General features: G+C 30.2%; 1 protein-coding gene across 13 annotated transcripts in view; it reads left to right on the top strand.

Annotated features, from left to right (window-relative positions):
* Positions 1-22,669, top strand: part of LOC145285878 (bromodomain-containing protein 2-like) — a 96,083-nt gene that overhangs the window by 12,307 nt on the left and 61,107 nt on the right. For 4 of the 13 annotated variants that reach the window (XM_080134332.1, XM_080134330.1, XM_080134328.1 and 1 more), the window contains exons 2-13: positions 4,886-4,940; positions 8,121-8,288; positions 8,493-8,639; positions 8,971-9,039; positions 10,887-11,222; positions 12,176-12,376; positions 14,099-14,194; positions 15,509-15,604; positions 15,831-15,932; positions 16,353-16,481; positions 16,881-17,075; positions 17,251-17,644. In XM_080134332.1, coding sequence (XP_079990458.1) covers positions 4,899-4,940; positions 8,121-8,288; positions 8,493-8,639; positions 8,971-9,039; positions 10,887-11,222; positions 12,176-12,376; positions 14,099-14,194; positions 15,509-15,604; positions 15,831-15,932; positions 16,353-16,481; positions 16,881-17,075; positions 17,251-17,644 — 1,975 coding nt within the window. In that variant the 5' untranslated portion in view covers positions 4,886-4,898. The remainder of the gene's footprint in view (positions 1-4,885; positions 4,941-8,120; positions 8,289-8,492; positions 8,640-8,970; positions 9,040-10,886; positions 11,223-12,175; positions 12,377-14,098; positions 14,195-15,508; positions 15,605-15,830; positions 15,933-16,352; positions 16,482-16,880; positions 17,076-17,250; positions 17,645-22,669) is intronic. The other 9 variants (XM_080134337.1, XM_080134334.1, XM_080134329.1 and 6 more) reach the window with 3 other exon arrangements.

Here is a 22,669-nt window from a genome sequence, read left to right as displayed (position 1 = left end):
TCATGTTTCCCCTAATAGTACTCAAAGTAACCATCCAAACTTGTAATTTGCACACTATATAATTTGTGTGTGTATATATATATATATATATATATATATATATATATATATATATATATATAAAATCTCAGATGGGTGATCATTTGGGAATGTTAGGCACTGTATGTACGTGCTGACTCAGAAATTTCCAGGTTGGTATCTGGAGACGTATTAATTCACTGAGAGCTTTACTTCCCTCCCCCCCCCCGTCCCCTGCTATCAGTATTTGTTAAGACCTGCATCTAGGAGAAGGGAACTCTGATGTAAAAACCTGCAGTCTACTGTATATTCTGTCCTGTGGCAGTTATCTGCATCGGCGGAGGTTAGCAGTAATACCAAAAAATGTGAATGATTCTACACAAAGCCTTCACCACTATAAACAAATCATCTGTGTGGATTTCAGAGCAACTTAGTTGTTGAAATCGATGGGCGAGTCCATTATTTTTATTTATATATATATATATATATATATATATATATATCTGACCTGACCACATTTAACTGATGTATAGGCAAACTGTTATATAATTGACTTGTCCCTAGCTCAAGATTATGTTGACTGGTTTGTGAGAGCAAGACTATTGATCCAATTTTTTTAAAATAGTTTAATTTTTCTTTTGAATATAGAAATCTTATTTTATTTATGGATAATGTTTTAATATTGAATTTGCTTTTTCTTTTTAAAGGAATATTTAAGTTGTCTATTTGTTTGTGTACTTTGATATGTTAAAGTAAAAATATTGATTCCCACGATGTAAATGCTTTTATAGAGGGATGATTATTTTTCCAAGGAAAATGATTTTTATCTCATTATTTTATTGGTTTCATTTCAAATTATGATCATATAATTAGGGTTTTTGTTTGCAGTGGCACTCTTTGGTAGGTGAACCGGCTTCCACCAAAAGAGGAAGTTTCATGGAAATATCAAATTCACATGGGTTCCCAGTCGTTTGTATATAACTAGAGTAGTTTTTTTTTTTCTTTTTTACGATGACTTATAATTACTGAATTTCCAAGTCATAATTGGTGAACTTTGTACTTAAGTGTTATTAAATCTCTGGTATGTTTGAAAATTTGTCTTTTTGGTATCTGAGGCTGTTATAAATGATTGCATATAGGTAATACTTGTTACTATTCAAAAAGCAAAAGACGAAAATTTTCTTCACATCTGTAAATATTATTTGAGGAGCTATGAGTTCATGACAAATTTTCCTTTGTCTTTCACATTTGTGTTTAAAAAGTTTTTTTAAAAATGCTTTTTTAGCAAGTCCATTTATCACTCATGGAGACATTGGCTAATTATTGCACTTAAGATAAGGAAATATGTTGAGTTTATAAATGGATAATATAAGATTTGCCAATAAGAAGGGAAAAAAAAGAATTGTGGAATTCTTGGTTTTCCAATCATTCTTATAGCACCGATTGAATTTTTAAGAATTTTCAAACAATTGTTTTAGTATCTTTATATAGTAATCTACTCAATAAGCAAATCAAGCTGTCATAATTTAAGTATTTGTAAACACTGAATTATAGGCAAAATCTCAATTGCAGATGAAATTGGTTTATTGCAACCTCTTGAAATTATTGTTTGATATTTCAAAGTAATACGTATGACCAACCTTATTTACCTGGTCTTGCTCAAGTGGAAAAACGAAAAATCAAAATGTGTTTACATTTATATAGGTTAAAAAAAGGGTTTCACAAAAATGGTTTCATTCTTATTGTTCTTTGTCTAAAAATGATTGTTAAACTTGTATTTTATCTTGAGTAAATAAAACAAAACAAAAAATAAATAATAGCTTAGTAACACATGCAAGGAAGATTTACTCTGCAAATGTTTAGAAATTGTGAAATTACAGGTACACTAAAAAAATATATAGAAATTAAAAATCTAAAAACAATCCTTCATTATTGTGGTTCTGTTCTGAATTTATTATTCTTAAAGGTTTTAGATGTAAAAATAAAATCAGGATTAATAAGTCCATGATTGACATCAAAGGCTGCGTTATCATTTTATTAAAACATTGAGTAGGTATGCAAAATAGATATTTTAACATATATAATATACAACTAATATAAGAAATAAAACTTAATGTTCTGAAGCAAATCTAATTTACCTGAAAGCTGAGGATGATGGAGCCGTGTATGATTTTTATTATTAATGACTTAAAAAGCTGCTTCTGTTTAAATCTTGAGTTTATATTTTAACAATATTCCTTGCAAGAAAGTTTCTCTCCTCCCTTGTAAATCATATGATGAAAAGAAAAATTGCCTAGTCAAATATTTTACATTGAAAGCTATCAATGAATACTTGAGAACTAGATCTGTTTTGATTATATGGAAGAGTAAGATGACATTTCCAAGTACTGTTTTGAGTATATAGTAATTTTTGATAGACATGTTTGCTTATACTTACTAAAAATATATAAAATTTGCTTATTGTTTTCTAATAAAACTTTTATGAACATGTGTACACATAAAACTTCTTTTAATATTGTTTTTTTGCCTTGGAGTTCATTTTGCATATGTACTTAATTTTCACAAATTCTTACTAAACCTTTTCTCATGGACTTTAGTTACAAATAATATCTTCAATAACATTATGTACTAAGGCAAGATTAGTAAAGAAAATTTACTCTCCAAACTTATTTGATTAATTTAAAAAATGAATAAATTAGAATTTAGCTAAAATTGTGGCATAACATATTTTGGTTTTATAGATTTTATTAGACTTTAAATCCTTGGATTTTATTTTTTTTTAATATTTAGAAAGTTAGAATATGTTCCAAATATTTTATTAATGTTTATTAATTTCTTCTGTTGGCCAGGTTTTGAAAAAAAATGATAAACTTGTTTATGACAACTATGTTTCAAGGAAATCCATGTCTTGGAGTATCTGATTGTATTTCACTCTCAGGGTTTTTTTTGGGTTTTTTTTCTCAGTTATGTAAGCAAATATGCTTTAATGGCTATTAATAAATTTATTAATTATTTATTCATAATATATGTTTAAGTTACATAAAAAGGCTAGTTTTTGAATTTTGTTTATACAAACAAAAATACAATATGCTCCACCCCTATTCTCTATTGATCTGAAACTTTTTTTTTTTTTTTTTTTTTTTTTGTATCTTGTATTTAATGTTCTGTTCATAAATTTTGGGCAAAAATAAATCTTTGTTTTTGCTTTCTAAATATTAAGTGTTTTCTTGTATTTTTTTCTATGAGAGATACAAAAAGATAAAAAAGAATTTATGTAATGTCTGGCTATCGTTTTATCCAAAAATATATGCATTCTAAATGTAGCGTTTCAATTGGAATGCTATTTGTATTGATAACAATAATTTAAAAAAAAAAAAAAAGGAACTATTACTAACAGTAATTGAGTCATAGCTATTTTAAAAATATACTGGAAAGCATTTTTTAAATTTATATCAATGATAATTAAACTTGTATAAAGAAATCTATTATGCCATGAATATATTTTTGGTTCAATATATATTATAGAAAGTGATGAGATTTTCCCTCCTGTACTAAGTATAGCTTTCTAAATAAAAGCTATGTATTAAAATTTAACTTTTATACAATTTAGGCCAATTATGTTCCATATTTAAAAAAAAAAAAAAAAATTTTTAACTCCATCTACTCTACAAAGTATAAAGTTCTCATCCTTCAGTCTATCACACTAAAAAAAAATTGAAAATCTAATTAGTGTTATCTTTGTATTACATTGTCGTCTTATTTCATATGAATTATCAGCGATTACATGGCTAAAAAAAAACTCTACTAAGTTAGATTTTCAAATAAATAATATAGTACACGAAACATGAAAGATCTTTCCTATGCTATTCTTAGAATATTTACCCTTTTTTATTTGAAACTTGTATATATGCATTATTTTTCACTTTTGTTGATGATCAGTGCTTTGGTTTTTAGTATAATTACTGACATGTTTGTCGTTTGCACATGGCAAAACAAACTTGTAAAAGAATACTAAACAAATTATTAAGAAATATTTGTGCACACACACACACACACACTTTAAAAAAATATTAATGATAAAGAAAAATGTGCATCATAGCAGTTATTTACATTGCACCAGTGCTTTCCTCCTTGACTGTTGCACAAGAAAGTAGCAGTTCAAACAAGTCTGTTATAGCAACTGGGTTACCCAGGTTTACGCAGACGGTATTTTGGCTTAAACACTGAGTTTAAAAATAAGACTAATAAAAATTACTTAATTTACAAACACGTTTAATCTTATAAGTACTTTGCTTCTAGTGTTTGTATAGATATTTCTTACTCCCCCCTCCCTCAATTATAAACACAAACTCCTACTCCATGTTGCTGTGAGAATGTTCTGAATTACAAAATAATATAAATGTTTAAATGTTCATTATTTTAAAATATAATTAAAAAGATGATAATAATTCTAGATAGTAAATTTAATTAATAGTACTTAGACAAAGACTTGATGAGAACGCAACTTGTTTTGATGCTTACAAGTTTTCTGGGCATTGCCAGTGCACATGTCTCACTATTTTCATATGAAACAAAATGTGTCATTTGATTGTTGTTTAAAAATCAGTACATATAGCATCCTAATTTCACCAATTTTCTAAATATATTTTAGGTTTTTAGTAGTGTGTACTATTTGAAATAACATTGGAGATATCATTCTTTACAGATAACACAATTACCTCTAATGTATTGTGACCATATTCATATGATTTTTAATAGAGATTCTTTTGTTTTACTTTAGTTGTACTAAATTAATTTGTAATGATTTTACTGTTGCCAATAATTTAATTTTTTTTATTCTAATATTTTTAATTTTTTATTTTTGTAGAAAAACTAACAACATGCAGAGTCCAAACAGGCCATCAGCTAATGATTATAATTCAGTAAGTATTTTTGCTTTTCTAGAATATTCACTATTAGTGTTATCTAGGATTTTGGGTTAAATTTTATTTTTTATAAACTTTCATCTCAACCATCTGAAACTATTTTATAGCAGTAAAATGTAATAGGCAGTTGTTTCTCTGTACTATTGGTGGGTTTAGGAGTGAGAGACGATGAATGACTATAAAGTGCCAGAATGTTGGAAAAGTTAGCCTTGCATGATTTGCGCCGAAGTAATGAAAATTCGGAAATCTTTGCAGCTCAATTTTCCTTAGAAGGCCAGGAGATGCAAGCTGGAGAATTACAATAGCTGTAGCTAGTGGGAAAGATTAAAGCGTGTGTTTTGACTGTTCGCACAAGAAATTCATTAATGCTGCAAGGGGGGGGGGTATGGCAATGCAGACTTTAATGAGATGTATTCGCAACTCTGAAGAAAATGTTGAATGAGAATCTTCACAACTCCTTTATCAGAGTTGTAAAGATCAATGAGTCACCATAAGGGTCCAATAGGCTGGCCATACAAAAAACAAGATCAAATACCCAATCGAACTGTAGATGCTCAGGTACTTCTCAGAGATCAACTTCTGCCAGGAAAAATTGCAGAACAATCGGGGTGGGGACTAGCCTACAGTTTGCATGAAGAGCAAGTTCATTGTGATGGGCTTTAGGTATGTACATTCAGCAAAGACCACCTTATGCTACCTCAGATCTTTAGAAAAGGATTCTGGCTATTTCAATTGATATATAGACTTGCTTTTCAATGTTAACTGATGGGTGGAGAAAAAAAAAATTCCTGTAAAAAAGGTCATGTATGGTAAACTCAGAAGCAGCTGTTTTCAGAACTTTGACAGCTTCATCTGTACTGACATCTGCCTGATTGCAAACCCCTAGATTAAGTGGCAGGAACAGTTGAGAAAGATGCCAACAATGAACTTGTCAGGATAAAATTGGTGTCTAGACACTTCTCAAAGGAAAATGGAGACTGCAGACTCCTATTCATGTCAGGCTGGTATCTTAATTGGCAAAATATCCTCCAACGGATGCACTTTGCATTTTGAAAATACATTATTAGATAAGATGTGATTTATTATCTTTCCTTTCTAAATAAGGTCAAATTTATCCTGAACACCCTGTACATATTTACAAGTGTCATTTCTATCACAAAATGAAATAATTTGATTTCATATTTACTTTTGTCCTAAAAACTTGTAAAATTTAAAGTCCATTCAATAAGTAATGCCCCTCACCCACTTCTAGTCGTTGAAAATTTTCATGTGCAATTATTTATATCTCTATGGGTTATGTGGAAAATTACAGCAATGAACTAATTGTGGTTTCTGATTTACCAGTGTTTGAACTGAGTCATGTGACAGAGAGCCAGTTAAGTGTCACACAATGATCTGGATTTTATATTTGAAAGGATGCGCACCACATGAGATTTATTTAAAAAAAAAATAAAAATAAAATAAATAAAAACGTATGGTGATGATGGCCCCTCATATGAACTTGTAAAATGTTGGCATCATGAATTCAAACATGGCTGGAAATCTGGAAACATTGGCCACATGACTATTTACCAAAAAGTGCAAGAGGTTATGGTTAATACAGAATATGGGGAAGCTATAAATCATAACCATTTGCATAAGATGTCTGCCAGATGAATTCCCAGGTTACCTTTCTAGAAGCTAGAGTGCATATTGCTGGAAGATGAAGAGTCAAAGTTAAAAACTGATTACACATGATAAAACCTAAGTCTATCACTATGATCCAGAAGCCAAAACCCAATCAATATAGTGGAAACACATAAACTCACCACCTCCCAAAGAAGGCAAGAAAGCATACAGCTCTTTGCTGGCAAGGTTATGCTCACAGTCTTCTGATACCAGGATGAAATAATGACAGATTTCCTGGCAAAGGGTACTACAATTACAAGAACCTATTAAGCTTTTCTTTTGAGGAAATTAAGAAAATGTATTAAAAGTAAGAGCCAAGATTAGATTAGCAAAAGTATTCTTCTCTTGCAATACAACACTCTCTTCGTCAGATCAGAAGCATGTGTGTATGGCCATGAAATTCTTTCCCATTCCCAGTCGTCTGATCTTGCATGTTCTAATTTTCACCTCTTCCCAACCATGAAGTTGTTTTTAAAAGGAAAGCATCTCCCAGCTGATGCAACCTTGATTTCAAATGTCATGTTATGATCAGAGGACCAACCTGGGGTGTTTTACAAAAACTCTCTCCAGAGCTGCATTAAATGATTGGAGAAATGCAGTAAGTCTGAGTGGTTCTGTGCAGAGAAAGACTAATAACTGTGCCACATTTCGTTGCTCTATTTCTATGAGAAGTGGGTCAGGGGCATTACATATTGAACACCTCTCATAGGGGAAAAAACTAAACTTGCTACCTGATCAAACATCTATAAGAGTACTAATAATTGAAATCTTAGTTTTGTTCCTTTCTCTCTCTCATATATATATATATATATATATATATATATATATATATATATATATATATATATATGATAGAGAGATGAAAAAGGAACAAACCAAAATTATGTTCATCAATGAAAAAAAAAAAAACTTTTGTTCGGAAATAGAACAAAAACATACATTTAAATGACAAACACAAGATATTTTTTCAAATGTACTAATATGTTCAAAGCGATCATACTGAGGAAGTTTTGAAATAAACAAAACGTTGAACATATAATTTTGGTTTGTTCGTTCTTTTTTCTCTGTCTTTCAAAAGACTAATGTCGATTGTGGTAGATATTTTTATTTGACAGGTAAGTAGGACCATAATTTCTGCAATTCTGTCTATTGTTTGATGCCATATCTCCATTTTCATCCTGCATCACTTTGAATTTGAAACAATAAAAGAAATATGCCTGTCCTCTTTAAAACTCAAAATGCTATAAAATATTAAGAGTTAAACCATTTACCATTCTTGGAGTCAAGTGTTTAGATTATCAATCCTAAATTTATAACCGGATATGGATAATTCCTTTAAAATATTATTTTAAAGGAATTATCCATACAGTAATTCGGATCATCGAGTAAATGCAGAATTAGTCTTCAAATTCAAAATTTGATGTTTCCATTTTATTTCAAATTTTTCATTTTAACATAGATTGAAGTTTTACCTTTTTTTTTTTTTTTTTTTTTTTTTTTTTTTTCAAGGTGAATCACCAGTCTGGTGATGCTGCCAGTCAAGATTCCAACCGTCTTCCAGGGCGGTTGACAAACCAACTTCAATATTTATTGAAAGCGGTTGTTAAAGCAGTATGGAAGCATCAATTTGCCTGGCCTTTCCATCAACCGGTTGATGCTGAAAAGCTGAACCTACCAGTAAGTTGTCTTTTCATTTCATTTAAACAATCTGGTTACAATTGCAGAATGATGTTCATATAATTTTAAATACTCCATTTTTTTTTCTCTGTTGATGTTTTTGTATTGAAAATGGTCTTAGCATTTATATAGATAATAGTTTAAAATCACTGTTTGTTTTTTTTTTTGTTTTTTTGATACTTAATACTTTCTTTTGCTTTACAGGATTATCACAAAATCATAAAGTCTCCAATGGATTTAGGAACAATCAAAAAACGCCTTGAAGCAAATTATTATCACAGTGCAAAACAATGCATAAGTGATTTTAATACAATGTTTACAAACTGTTATGTTTACAACAAACCTGGCGAGGTAATTTTTTTTTTTTTTTTATAAATTGTGTGTATGAGATTTTTTTTTTATAAATTAATGTGTGTATGAGATATTTTTTTTATAAATTAATGTGTGTATGAGATATTTTTTTTATAAATTAATGTGTGTATGAGATTTTTTTTTTTTATAAATTAATGTGTGTATGAGATTTTTTTTTTTATAAATTAATGTGAGATTTTTGTATATTTACTTTGATATAGAACAATGTTTAATTTGATCAAAGTATTGCTTCATTAATTGCTGTTTTGTTATTGGAATTTCTTGTTGCATCTTTAAAATAACTTTCTGATTTTCATTTCTTTACTTTTAGGATATTGTTCTTATGGCACAAACTTTAGAAAAATTATTCCTTCAGAAAGTTGCTCAAATGCCTCAAGATGTAAGTTGATTTGTTTTTTTTTATGTATGTTATTATGGGCATATAATTCAAAATTTACTTAATAGTCCTCTTTTGTACCTGATATTTTACACAAATGTATAATATCAGATGAGTTTATTTTACATAAAAAAATTTTTTACTTGATTATATATACATGGTGATAAAAATATAATGAATTCAAATTAAATTTGAAATGTTTAACAACTTAAGCTTAATATTTAAATTATTTAAGGGGAAAAAAACCTGATTGTTAACAAAAATTCACGTTGGGATTTTGATTTTCGTCATGTTAAAAACTTTGTTAAATTTTACACAACCATACAGCCATTGATTTCTTGCTATTTTGTATTGGAATGGAATCAATATTTCAAACACTTAGTCAAACCCATTATGTATTTTAAAAGTTTTCAAGTTTGTGTTATAAATATAGTTGGAAAAAAAATATTGGTCTGAAGAAAGCAATTCTATAGTTTTTTATTACTCATAACTCCCTAAATTTTTATAAATCAATGCAGTTGATAATGAATTAATGACAATTCTTGTTCTATTATTTTCTGTGCATGAAACAAATGAATGTACATTTGTCTTAATGAGCTAATCTGGAATCTACAATCAACTGAGAATGAAGTTGAATTCAAATACCTCAAACAAGGAGTCAATACTCTATTTAAAATGAAATATTTATCTCTAATTGGGGGGGGGGTCAGTTCGAAGACCTACAAAGTAATCGGATGTTAATTTTCAAGACAACTTGGAGCCACACATAAAAAGGTTTAGAGTTTGCATTGGGACCAGGCATGACCACCTATCCTGATACTTTATGAATACAGCTTATGAGTTTTGTGAAGTGCTACAACTTCATTTGCATTCAACTGTTTAATTTGCTGACGGCCTATTACTCACACTTTAACAAAAGTCCATTCTTATAAGGAGGAATTGAAATTTTACAATGTGGATATTCATGTCCACCAAAGTTGTGTTCTTTTTTCCATCTTATTCATCTACATTTGACAGGATCCTTGATTAGAACTTAATGGACTTGGTTGGCATTCAAGTTGGATGTAATTATTGATCCGACTATAGATAATGTAGCATAATGATATCCAGCAGGCATTAAATGTCAATGCCACCATCAGACATACCGTTTCAGCAGAGTACCTATCATTCTCAACAGCATGATTGTTCAGTAGTTCTTGGCTCAACCTTTACAGGACAAGGTAAAGCTGAAATAGCAATCCATATCGATTGTATTCATACAGCCTTTTGCAGCTTCCAAAGTAGATTGTTGTCTTGACAAGTGATAACTCGACAAAATGGAAGGTGTAGCAAGCCTATGTATTTGTCTCTGACCAAATCCCATACTGCATCATTTGTGCAAGATGCAACACCACTCGCATCAGAGATTCTCAAGAGAGGATTTTGCTGGTTTCTTTACATACTTCAATAACCTGTGGAAGAATTTATCTGGAAATTAGTATGCCTTATCCCACTTGCTGAAAGTGCAGAGGTGATCATCTGAAGACTTGGATAGGAACAGTGAGGGCATGTGGAGCTGGTGGTTAGGCTCCGCATTTTTGGTATTCAACAGTGGAACCGGAAATGGCTGAAGTATACCAAAGACTCAATTGATGATTGGTATGTCTGGACTGTCTTAACAGAAGATACAATGAACTAATTTGGTGCCAATTCAACTTCCCCAAGTCTTATTGCCATCGCAGTTACAATATTTATCTTGGTTTAGAGACTAAACTTTCTATCTCACACTTTATCTGGCTTGCTTCAGATAAAACAATCATTTCTTTAATTTTGAGTTTAATTTTGATTTTTTTATATTGTTTTTATTGCAGGAAGTAGAAATATCAGCTCCCACTAAAAAGTCTGGCTCTAAAGCAGGTTCTTCCACAACTGCTATTACAAATAATTCTTCATCTGCTACCTCTGCCGCTGCTGCCCCGCCTCCCTCGTCTGGCCCAAATTCGGGCGCCTCCTCTGTGGCCACACCCCCGCCTCCGGCTACAGCACCCTCCACTAATGTGGCACCTCCACAGGTAACTTCTCCTGTTGCTTCACCAGTCCGATACAGCACAACTCAGTCGGGTACTATTATCAAGTCCCTAAAAGAGGAGGAATCGGAAACATCCCAAGTTCAAGCAACTGTTTTACCTCCATCTCAGCCCACAAAGGTCAGTCTATTTTGAATTTGGATCATTTCGCTAAGTCTTATTAGTTTTCATCATCAACTCGCAGCAAAAATGAAAAACAGTATTGTTCATCTTATAAATAAATTAGAAGCATTAAGAAGTAAAATATTTACCTTGCGCATATATCCACTTTTTTCTTTAAAATGTTTACATATCATTTGAAAAATTTTACACTTGTTAGAATATATTTTTCTTCCTGTAAAAATTGGTGTTTTAATAAACAGCAGTAAATCTTTTAATCTTGATATATTTGCTATTTATTCCTACATACATTCAATAAATTAGAAATACTTTAGTTATCAGTCTAATTATAATTCAAACTAGATTAACATTCAATTTTTGCTTAGATTTGTCATTTCGCCATGAAACTTGCATACTTGGATATAAAATGAGATTGAAACCCCAAGAGTTGTCAACATGAGACTAGTGTTATAGTAACAAAATCCATTTATCAATCACCTTTTTTTTCCTGAAAATGTTTTTAAGGCACTTGTGACCTTTGTAAGATGTAATGGGTTGGTGACAATTATTCCTTAGCCAAAATCTGCTTATTAGCATTTTTCTGTCACTATTAATAAAACCTGCTAATGATGTCTTGAAATTCACAAATTTCCCCTAGTTTCTCCCAAGTTAGCAAAGCAATGTAAATGAAAATAATTAAAAAAGGAAATTGCCTTGTTTGAAAATGGGATGTTCGTTTCCCCTCCTCTAATATGTTTTTGCTTTTTCTTAGTTTTCTATATTTTAAAACTGTTCAAGAAATTTTTTTAATTGACGTATAAAAAAAAGTTTTGTTTTTGTTTTTTCAAATCATGTCTGGGTGGAAATTATTTTAATTGTTTTTTAAAGATTTTTTTTTTCGCTCATGATCTTGCAATCATTGCCTTTTTATTTTATTATTCCTTTTTAACAATATTTTTATCTTAATGTGGCAGACAAAAAAAGGTGTAAAACGGAAAGCAGACACGACCACACCCGGCAGTATTGGCCCGTCTACGGCGCCATCGTCGGTTTATCATTCTTCATCAGTTTATGAACCCAAGTATGATAATAAACTTCCATCTGCTAAAATACCCTTGCGAAGAGAAAGCAATCGTCAAGTAAAGAAACCAAAACGTGATCTACCGGAAGATCAGGTATTATTTTTTATTTTTCTTAATTGAAGCAAAAATTGTTGAAAATTTACTTTTCTTTTCATTACAATTTTTTTATACTTTTACATGTTTAAAAAAGATATTGTTCGTAATTTATTCAGTTTTTCTTTATGCTTTCGGAAATTGAACACTGTTCCATTGAACAAATTGAAAAGTCCTTATGTTATTGAGTAAAGCAAATGTTCTATTTTAAATTTGTATTGTCACTTGAACAATTTCTATAAATCCTTACTTAAATATGAACTTCATTTTTAGTAGGTATCTAATTTATCTTTCTTATAGATAAAAACTTTTTAATGTAACCACATGGATATTTGCGAAACCTAAACAAGATACTCAGTTATAACCAAAGTTTGTTGGAAATTAAAAGCATAGATGTCTTGTGTGCTATTTATTGAGAAGCTAAATTTTTAAATTAAATCTGCAATATTTAAATTACACCTATAATGGTATTTATTTCAACAGTTAACACAATCTTAATCTTCATGATTAATATTACAAAGATCAAGCTAGATTTTTTTCGCTTCAATCAGTTTAAAACAAAACTCAGATTTAGACCCTTTAAGAATAAATGGAAACACTTTAAACTTTTAAAACTTCTAGTCACTAGAGTCTTCAACTTTGATTTTATCTTTTTTGTGAAAGATAATTTAAACCCTTTATTGAGCACATTTTATTGACAAGTGTCTCTTTAAGATGACTGTTTTTATATGTATAGAGAAAATATTTGAATATAATGATTTGTGATGCCTATTAATTTTATTTTTGTATGCACATTAAGTTAAAAAAAAAAAAGCATTAAACAGATAAATCACTTGTCACTGAAAATGGTAACATGAAAAGTTATTAATAACATGGGAGAAAGAATTGTACACTTTATAAAGAAAAGATTAACTTTTGTTTACATCCAAGTTTTATCATAATAATTAAAAAAAAATGTTATAAGTTTAAATTAAAAGAATTTCACTATTTATCCATTTTCTCACTGAACTGGTTTTAATTTCTAATTGACAAGATTTTCATTACCCAATTTAATCAAGCACCTGAAATATATTTTTGCATCCACATAACTTCTATTGCTATTTTACCTTTTAGATGAAAACTTGTTTAATATTTTGTCAATCCAAGTTTATAGTTAAATTATTTTTATTTAAAAAAAAAAAAAAATGCCTGGAAAAGATTTTGGATCAAATTTTTTATATAAATTAGTAATTGTAAGAAAACAATTTGTATATAATTTATAAGTTGGATTTTTTTATTTAAGTTATGCTGGAAATGTATATATTTCCAGAACTAAAATTTTTATTTAAAAAAAAAAAAAAAAAGCGGACTCTCTCCCTATTTCTAATGACTTCTTGAATCGTAATATTTTTGAAAACTTGGGTGGGAATTTTACTGTGCCGATACTTTTGGTTCTTATGTTAAAGCATTGTGATGCTACTGCATACTTGCCAACCTTGGAATTTGAAGTTCTTAAATTTCCACCTGTTAATTTTCTTTTGTATTACTTTTCTTCTGAAAGGGAAAAGAGCCCAGTTAATTATTTTTGACCTTGATACTTGACACAAAATTATTTTCTTTTTCTTTTTGTCAATAAGCTATATTTTTCTCACTTGAATTCCTACTTTGGGAAACAGTGTTGTTTGTTAAGTTGCTAATCGGTTGTATTTACCGTTTGTAGCTGATAAACCTGTGTACTTTCAGATGGTGATTCTTGAGAATCATGAGTACAAGAGTCTCCCTCCAGATGTATCAATCTCCCTCCGAAATAAGTCGAGATCTCCTAAATCTCTTCCAAAGGTTGGCAAGTATGAAGTACATTTTCCTATTATGTATAAGATGTCAGATGTGTGTTTGCGCGTGAAAAAGGTCCTACCATTTATTTGGTGGACATTTAAAAAAAAAAAAAAAAAAAAACATCTTGCAACTCATACATTTATGCATGAAGATTCTTACAGAATTTTTTTTCGTTTTGTGCTTTTTCATTTAACCCTTATCTTTAAGGACATATTTTTTTAGTTCTCATGGCCATAATTGCATGCTTTTAATCTTAAATTCAACAATTTCTCTCTTCAACATAGCATCATGCATGCTTTTTGGAATTAAGTATAAATTGGCTTAATTTAAATTTTTTGAGAGGAGTCAATTGTTTTTATTTTGTATTTGTGTTTTCATGTGTAAGTAGTTATCTATCTATATATATGTAACATAACATTTCAATATAAATTCTCATGACGAAAAAATAATCTAGAAAAACATGTCATTGCAAAACCTGCCATTATGTTAAACATAATTTCAATTCTTTCAAAATGTAATGCATTAAAATTAGAATACACATTTTCTTCAGCTGATGAATAAAATTTAACTTGCTCTTTAAATTTGCAGTAAAAAAATTTATTTTCTTGTATATGACTATAAATATAACTTTTTTTTTTTTTTTTTTTTTTTACATAAATTGCAATTTTGATACATGTCCACGTGGAATGATTCAAAATAGATCTCCTAATTGATGCGGCTGTTTATCAAACATTGTACAGTTTTGTCAATACAAATGTAATATGTAGACATAAATTGCATTTATTAGATAATTTTCATTCTGATTTTATTCACCTGAAATTAATTTTTTTTCTTACCTTTTTTTATGTACTAAAGATTTTTTTGATGACCAGCATAATTCATAGATTTTAATTTTAAATATATTTAATTTTTCTTCAAATTTACATTATCACTTTTTATTTTTTTATCAATTTGAAAAATTCAATTCTATTTTAAAATGTATCAAAAGTATTTTTTTTAAGATTATTAATTTTAAACTAAACTTTTGTATGGAGCTTTTTAATAACTTTTCCATTTTCTTTTAAAAGTAAATATTGTTTTGTATAAAGTATTTTTAGATTCTTTTTGCTTACTGAGAATTTATATTGTTTAGTAAAGAATATATTTATTTGTGTGTGTGTATATATATATATATATATATATATATACATACATAACCCCCCCCCCCCGCCACACACGCGGGCATGTATGCATGCTCTTCAAAAATGTAAGTTTCAAAGACAAAAATAAGGAAAAAGTTTTAGACTTAATTACAAGTGGTATATTTCTTTTTTCCAGGCACAGCATAGCTCCAAAAATAAGAAAGGAAAACTTTCTGAACAGTTAAAACATTGCAATATTTTATTAAAAGAACTCTTTGCCAAGAAGCATGCAGTAAGTATTTTTGAACATGTTTTCAATATAAAATCTTTTTATTAGCATTTATCAAAAACAAATATTGGCACTAAATGTATTGAATGCATCATTTTGCCAGAAAAAATAAGGAAATAGAAATTTAACCTAAACTACAAAAGGTACTTTGAGATTTATATATCCACCTTCCTTTTTATTTATAAGTTTACTTTTATGCGACTAAAATTTTCATTTATCAATTTTTTAGGGTTATGCTTGGCCTTTCTACAAACCGGTAGATGCAGAATTATTGGGTCTTCATGATTACCATGATATAATTAAAAAACCTATGGATCTCGGAAGTATCAAGGTAAGTTTTGTTTGTCAGATATTTTTAATATATTTTGATGAAAATATAGATCAAATGTTTTGATATGATACTTGGGAAGAATTGAAAGTATCCGTTATTACATTATAAAAATTGTCAGTTGAACTTTGAATTTCAAGAATCATTATTGAATTCAATTAAAATTTGTATTTGATGCTAATGTTTAAAAGTTTGGGTCAGATTTTTTTTTAAATTGCTTATTTTATAATATCCAGCCATATTTGATTGTTTGGAGATTTGTCTTTTTTACGACTTTTGAGTCATTTGAAATTAAAAACATTTTTGAAACGTTTTCTAGCTTTCTATCATTTTACCAATAATTTAGTTAAATGTGGATTAATCTTATTTTCATTCACTTTTTATTTTTTCAAACTTTTGAGCGTTTTTACCTGTTCATTTCAGCAAAAGATGGATAACCGAGAATACAAATCGGCTGCTGAATTTGCTGAGGAAGTGCGGACCATCTTCACAAATTGTTATCGATATAATCCACAAGATAGTGATGTAGTTATGATGGCTAAAAAATTACAGGTAAAATAGTTTTCTATACTTGACCATCTATTAAAAAAAAAAAAGCCGAATCCTCAGCTCAGTGTTTTAGATGAGTTATTCTTCATATCTAAAAGTGCATCTTTATCAAAAATGATATTCTATCACAAAAAATACTTGAAAACGAAGAAATGTGATTTGTTTTAAATCGTATGTATAAAAACATTTAAAAGCCAGTCTTGTTTTGTCATTGAATGACAGAACTCAACTAACAAAAATAGTATCAAGTTTAGTTTTTCTCTACATACAAATCTTTAATATCGACTCCTATTTGTTTTGGCATTAAATTATCTGAAAAATTTAATTAGTGTAAAACAAATTGATCTGCTAATATTAGTAAAAAAAAAAAAAAATTGAAATAGTTTTGTTGATTTTTAACAGGATGTTTTTGAAATGAAATATGCTAAGCTGCCAGATGAACCACCTTCAACTCCTGAACCTCCAACACCTACACCAATCCCCAAAACAGAAGCTTCTTCAAGTGATGCTCCATCGTCTGAGTCTGGCTCGAGTAGTGAAAGTGAAGAGGATTCAGAAGATGAAAGAGAAAAAATGATTAGACAATTACAAGAACAGGTACATTTAGATATTTATGCACAATTTTCGCATTTTGTTCTATAAAAAAAATGCTGACTTTCTTTAATATTAAGTTATTGCTTTGGAAATTGATTGCTCGAATGAATTTGGTGATATGTCCTTTAATTGATTCCGTCATTTCTCTATATCTAAATTACTATTATTTCATTTTCAGGTCAGAGATATACAAGAAAAATTAGGTATTCTTACACAAGAGTGCCAGAAAGAGAAAAAAGAAAAGAAAGCAAAGAAAAAAAAGAAAACCAAAGAAAAAGAAAAAGAGAAGGAAAAAGAAAAAGTAATAGAAATTCCCCCTCCACAACCCCCACCTGCCCCAGCACAACCAACACCAGTTGAACAACCTAAACCTCCCAAGTCTTCAAAACCTAAATCAAAGCAAAAATCCCCATCAAGTAAAAACAAGCGGACTAGTAGTCGATCTTCCAGTTCGAAGAATCGAAGTAAACCTGCCACTCCTGGATCTTATGACAGTGATGATGAAGACAATGCAAAGCCGATGACATATGATGAGAAGAGGCAGCTTAGTTTGGATATTAATAAATTACCAGGTAAATATGTATATCTTTTTTTAAACCACACAGTTTCTTTTTATTCTGAATTTGTTTATGTACATTTCAATTTCAGTACATCACAAACAGTTACTTGACAATAAGATAACAATAGAACCATATTATTTTACCCAAACTTTATACATGGTTATGCAATGTTGAAGCATCATTTCTCAAGTGTAAATTTGGAGGTCACTTTTTTCAAGTGTACCTCTCCTTTCTTGTTAGGACACACTCATGAGCATTGATAGATTGAAGAAAAATTAAATCTCACCAGTCTTTCTCTGCTTATTATTTTAACGTTTTTAATTTTGTCTTTCTTTTGCTGGTTTAAGAAGTGCAATAGAGGTTTTTATGAAGCCGTTAGGAAATTTACTAACATAAGCGATGTAATTATCTTCCATATCTGTTCATAACATCTCTAGTTTGATTTTTTTTTTTTTTTTTTTTTTTCCAGATATTGTCGTTAGTTTTATATTGTTTGTAAATTTGATATTTGAAATGAACCTACTACAATCAGATCATGATTTTTGCAGAATATACTTATTTCAGGTGGGGGGGGGGGATATTTGGTATTTGACCTATTTTAAGTTTTTCTTTTGCTTTAAACAATTTTCTTTATATTATCTATTAACTAATGGGCATGCCACCACTTCCATATTGGTTTCATTTGAAAATTCATAAACTAGTATGGTATATATCTAGGGATGGACAATAACTAAAAATTAATAGCCTTGACTTTTTTTTTACGCTAATCATTTTCTATAGGGAATTGCTTTAAATAAAAATATTTGTACCTCTTTTTTGTAAGTCACTTAGTTTTAAATTAAGGATAACGTTTTTTTTTGTTTTTTTTAAATAAATACTGTATATTAACATTATTACACATAACATTAATATTCGATAATTCATAGTTTTAATAGATATTTTTTTGTTTTTTGTCATTCCTAGATATTTTTTTTTAGAAATTCTTTTTGCATAGCTAAAACTAATAATTATTTTCCTTACTTTTACATTATTCTTATAGATGATTTAAAAGTAAAGTGTTTTGCTATATAATTTACATTTTTAGCATATACACTGTAAATTGGCCGAAAAGTTGCTCTCTTCATAATTGCTCACAAACTTAAAAGGTGATTAAATCAACATAGTAAGGACTGATATAAAGAAACTTAAACGGAATTATTTTCACAAATGTACTTTTTTTTTTTTTTATCATTGTCTACCTGCGTTCCTGAATTATTCTTTTTAAAAGTGAAATTTTATTTTGCTACCAGCAGGTTGCCCAGCATTGCCCAGTCGAAAAATACACTTAAATATATTTTAATTTATTAAGATTTTCTATTTATTATTGTAAAGTCAATTATCTATTGATTATTATATTGTACCCAATATATAGTGATTTCAAAAGTTTATATTAAAAAAAATAAAACGGCATGTCATCAGCTAGAATTGAAACCAAAACCTTTTGTTCTTTAGCGGTATTTGCTACAATCTGATCTAAGGATACACAATCCTTCTTCTTGGCCTTCGGGACAAGATCGAAGTATAGTATCTGTTCTTCAGATGCTGCACTTCTATTTCTTGTTCTCTTTCGGTGGAGGAGAAATCCTTCACGACTGAGACAATTGTTATTTTTGTACCTTTTCTCCACGTTAAAAAACGACCCTGGTGTCTAACTCTGTCCCGTGGGGAGGCATAGTAAATAGGTACATCATATCAAAATATTACAACTCAACACACTTAAACAACTATATTTGCAAATGCATAGAAGATAGACATTGGTGACTTATGTCTGACAAGTTTCAATTTTTAAATTTTGACCCCTTAGCATTTCTTTCCCTGATTAAAAACCAAACCGAATGTATTCCACTGGTCTGAATATCCCGTATATTAAGTTTAAAATCTGAAGGCCAAAAATTGACAGTCAAGGCGAACGGAGAAATGCGTCTGTCTACATCGATGACAGAGACGAAAAAGGGTAATAGAGAAGGAAGTGGATAGAGAAATGTGCAACAGGAAGTAGAGACAGTTAGTTAAAATAATAGAAAGCCTTATGATAAGCATCTACTTTGTTTTAATTAAAAACAAAGTTACTTGCAAGAAATTGGTGGAATAAATATTTTTGCTATTCTATATTAGATCAAAATTTGGTATTTAGCACATTGTGCTTGCAATATTATCCATGGAATTTTGTGCAGAATATCCCTAAGAATTTGCAATGATTTTGTACTCCTTGCTGGATTCAAACTGTGTAAAGTTCAGCATAGTTAAAGGACTTTCACGTTAATAAGTGGAAAGCAAAAGTCATGATCAGTGGTTTTGCTGTGCATGAATCTATCAATTTTTCTTGTTTCTATTCGGCACAGGTTGTTGTGTTCACAAGAGGTGCACTTGACCACATGAGATTGATCTCTCAAATACTATAGCTGTAAATGTGCTGATACTGCTCTTTTAATTGAAGGCATGCCTTTTATGGAGTTCTGAACAATTGGCACAACTTGTGGGTTTCTTTCCCTTCGTGATGTGTACACATTCTCACATTTAAAAGTTTTCTGAATGTATAAAAAAAACATTTTTTGATTTTCATTCCATCATCTTAACTGGAATTTTGGGAAAATAATGTGCATTAAATGTTTTTTACTTTGTAAATTGTCACTGGTTGCAGATTGGTTTCTCTTAACTATGTATATCAAAAGATATATTGACTAATGTCAAAAAATATTTTGAAATACAGTTCTAACTGGTCCATATCTCAATTTTTATCATCAATACCTTCTAAGTTCATGATAGCTTCATTTGTAATGAAACAGCTTTTTCTTTAGAAAGACAGTGAGAATGGGAAGGGTTTGAAATATAACAAACTAGCATGGCTACTCGGCATTGTCCAACTGGAGAGAAGTGGTACACTAAGGCTATTAAGCAACTCTGCCCCCAAAAATAAATGTTTCAATCAAAATAGCCAGTGAGAGCGCAAAAAAAAAAAAAAAAAAAATTAGCCGCAGGCAGGCTGGAACCTGAAACGCAAGAGGAAAAGGAGGTGAAAAGAAAGCTAACTTACTAGCTGACTCGGCCATTGCAACTTATGTCAAAGGCCTTCAAAATAAGTTCAGTGAGATTGGTAGACGTTATGACTTGCAAAATGTCAACACTAAAACTGACTTCACCTTGCAAAAAAAAAAAAAAAAAAAAAAAGACGGCCCCGTTGACCAGGACAGAATTTATCTTTTTGGTTAATATTTTAGATATTTTTCATCAGATTTTTTTTTTTTTTTTTTTTTTTCTAACGATACTAATTTTGTCACAGTCTGATGCAGCTGTCATGACACACACAAACCAACACACATTTTCCCTTTTATATAATAGACTAGCGAAGATATCCGGTGTTGCCCAGGTGGAGAGAGCTGGTACTAAGGATAGTGAGCAACCCCTAGCTCAAAAAAAAAAAAAAAAAAAATATGAAAATAACTTTTGTTTCAATCAAAATAGCAAGTACCCATGTGACCATAAAAAAAATTTTTTTTTTATTTTTTTTTTTTTTAAATAACCGCAGTAGGCAAGCTCAAACCTGTAACATGAAAGAGGAAAACAAGGTGAAAAAAAGACTAGCATGGGTACCCGGTGTTGCCCGGGTGTGGTGAGGTAGTATAGTAAGGCTATTGAGACACCCCATTAAAAAAAATGAAAAAAGCTGTGAGTAGCCATGCGAGAACACACATAAAAAAAAAAAAAGAATAGCTACAGTAGCCAGGCTTGAACCTCTAATGCAAAAGAGGAAAAGGAGGTGAAAAAAAGCAAAGGCATTAACTGTCTTGCCCACGTGACTTGTGACATCATGGGCCTTCGAAATAAGGTCTTTTATATGTACGTCGAGATAGCAAGGCGTGAGTGACTTCGCAAAAATGTTGACGCAAACATTTGACCTCTCCTTGCAAAAAACGGCCAAGTTGACGGTCAAAATTAATCTTTTGGCTGATTTTTCGATATCTGTAGTCAGAGAATGATCTTTCTAACAATGCCAGTTTTGTCAGTGTTCGTTGCATGTGTTGAAAGTTTTTGCGAGACATACATGCACGCACGCACACATTTTGTGTTCTATATATTAGACTATCGGGGGGGGGTACCCGGCGTTACCCAGGTGTTTAGAGGGGGGTAAATCAAAACAAAAAAATAAGTGAATAGCCCTGTTTAAATATTTAAAAAAAAAAAAAAAAAAAAAAAATCTGAAAAATAAAAAACAGCGAACGCAAAAAATGGCATAAATAACCCCGTTTCAATATTAAAACTGTAGGTCTGTATGTTAGGGTGGGGGTAGATGGAAACTAAAAGTAAGAAAGCTGTTTAAATATTTAAAAAAAAAAAAAAAATAGGATTAAAAATAAAAACAGCGGAAAAAGTTTTGAGAGGGAGGCTCGAACTCGCAGCCTTGAGGTTAAGTCTGACGACATAGCATGACGCCATGAAGGCAGAGACTTTAGAAGAGTAAAAAATAAGCATTTAAAAACCCAGGTTGTTTTCTAGGTCAAATATCACTCCATAGCAACAGCAGTAGCAGAGAAAACAAATTCACATCACAAATTTTGTAAGCCGGAAAAGGCCTTTGGCAGACATACACAAAAAAAATGCACACATTTTCGCTTATATATATATATATATATATAAGACTAGCTGTGGTGTAGTAAGAACCCCCTGGGTCGAAACAACAGTAAGTAGCAGGGGTGCCCGGGTGTGTGTAGATGGTGTAGTAATGAACTGGGGTGAGGGAGTAAAAAGTGGTAGTAGGGGAGATCAAAACAAGTGTTTTTTTTTTTGTTTTTTTAACATAGCATCTTAGCTGATGCCTCTGTTGGCTGACCAGAAGTTCAGAACAGTGAACAGTGAAATTAGGCATAGTCAATCAAAGAAGACGATGACTTGCTAAAATGTTGTCGAAAAAGTGAACCCCCCCTCCCCCTGTACAAAACTGCTCAGTTGAAGGTGAAGGAATGAATGTTTTTGGCCACTTTTCAATATTTGTTGTCCGAA

This window comes from Euprymna scolopes, chromosome 10 (genome assembly GCF_053919585.1).
Source record: "Euprymna scolopes isolate OS-2025 chromosome 10, ASM5391958v1, whole genome shotgun sequence".
Taxonomy (NCBI): Eukaryota; Metazoa; Mollusca; class Cephalopoda; order Sepiida; family Sepiolidae; genus Euprymna; species Euprymna scolopes.
The sequence above is the reverse complement of the archived record's forward strand: the minus strand, read 5'-3'. Positions and strand labels throughout refer to the sequence as shown.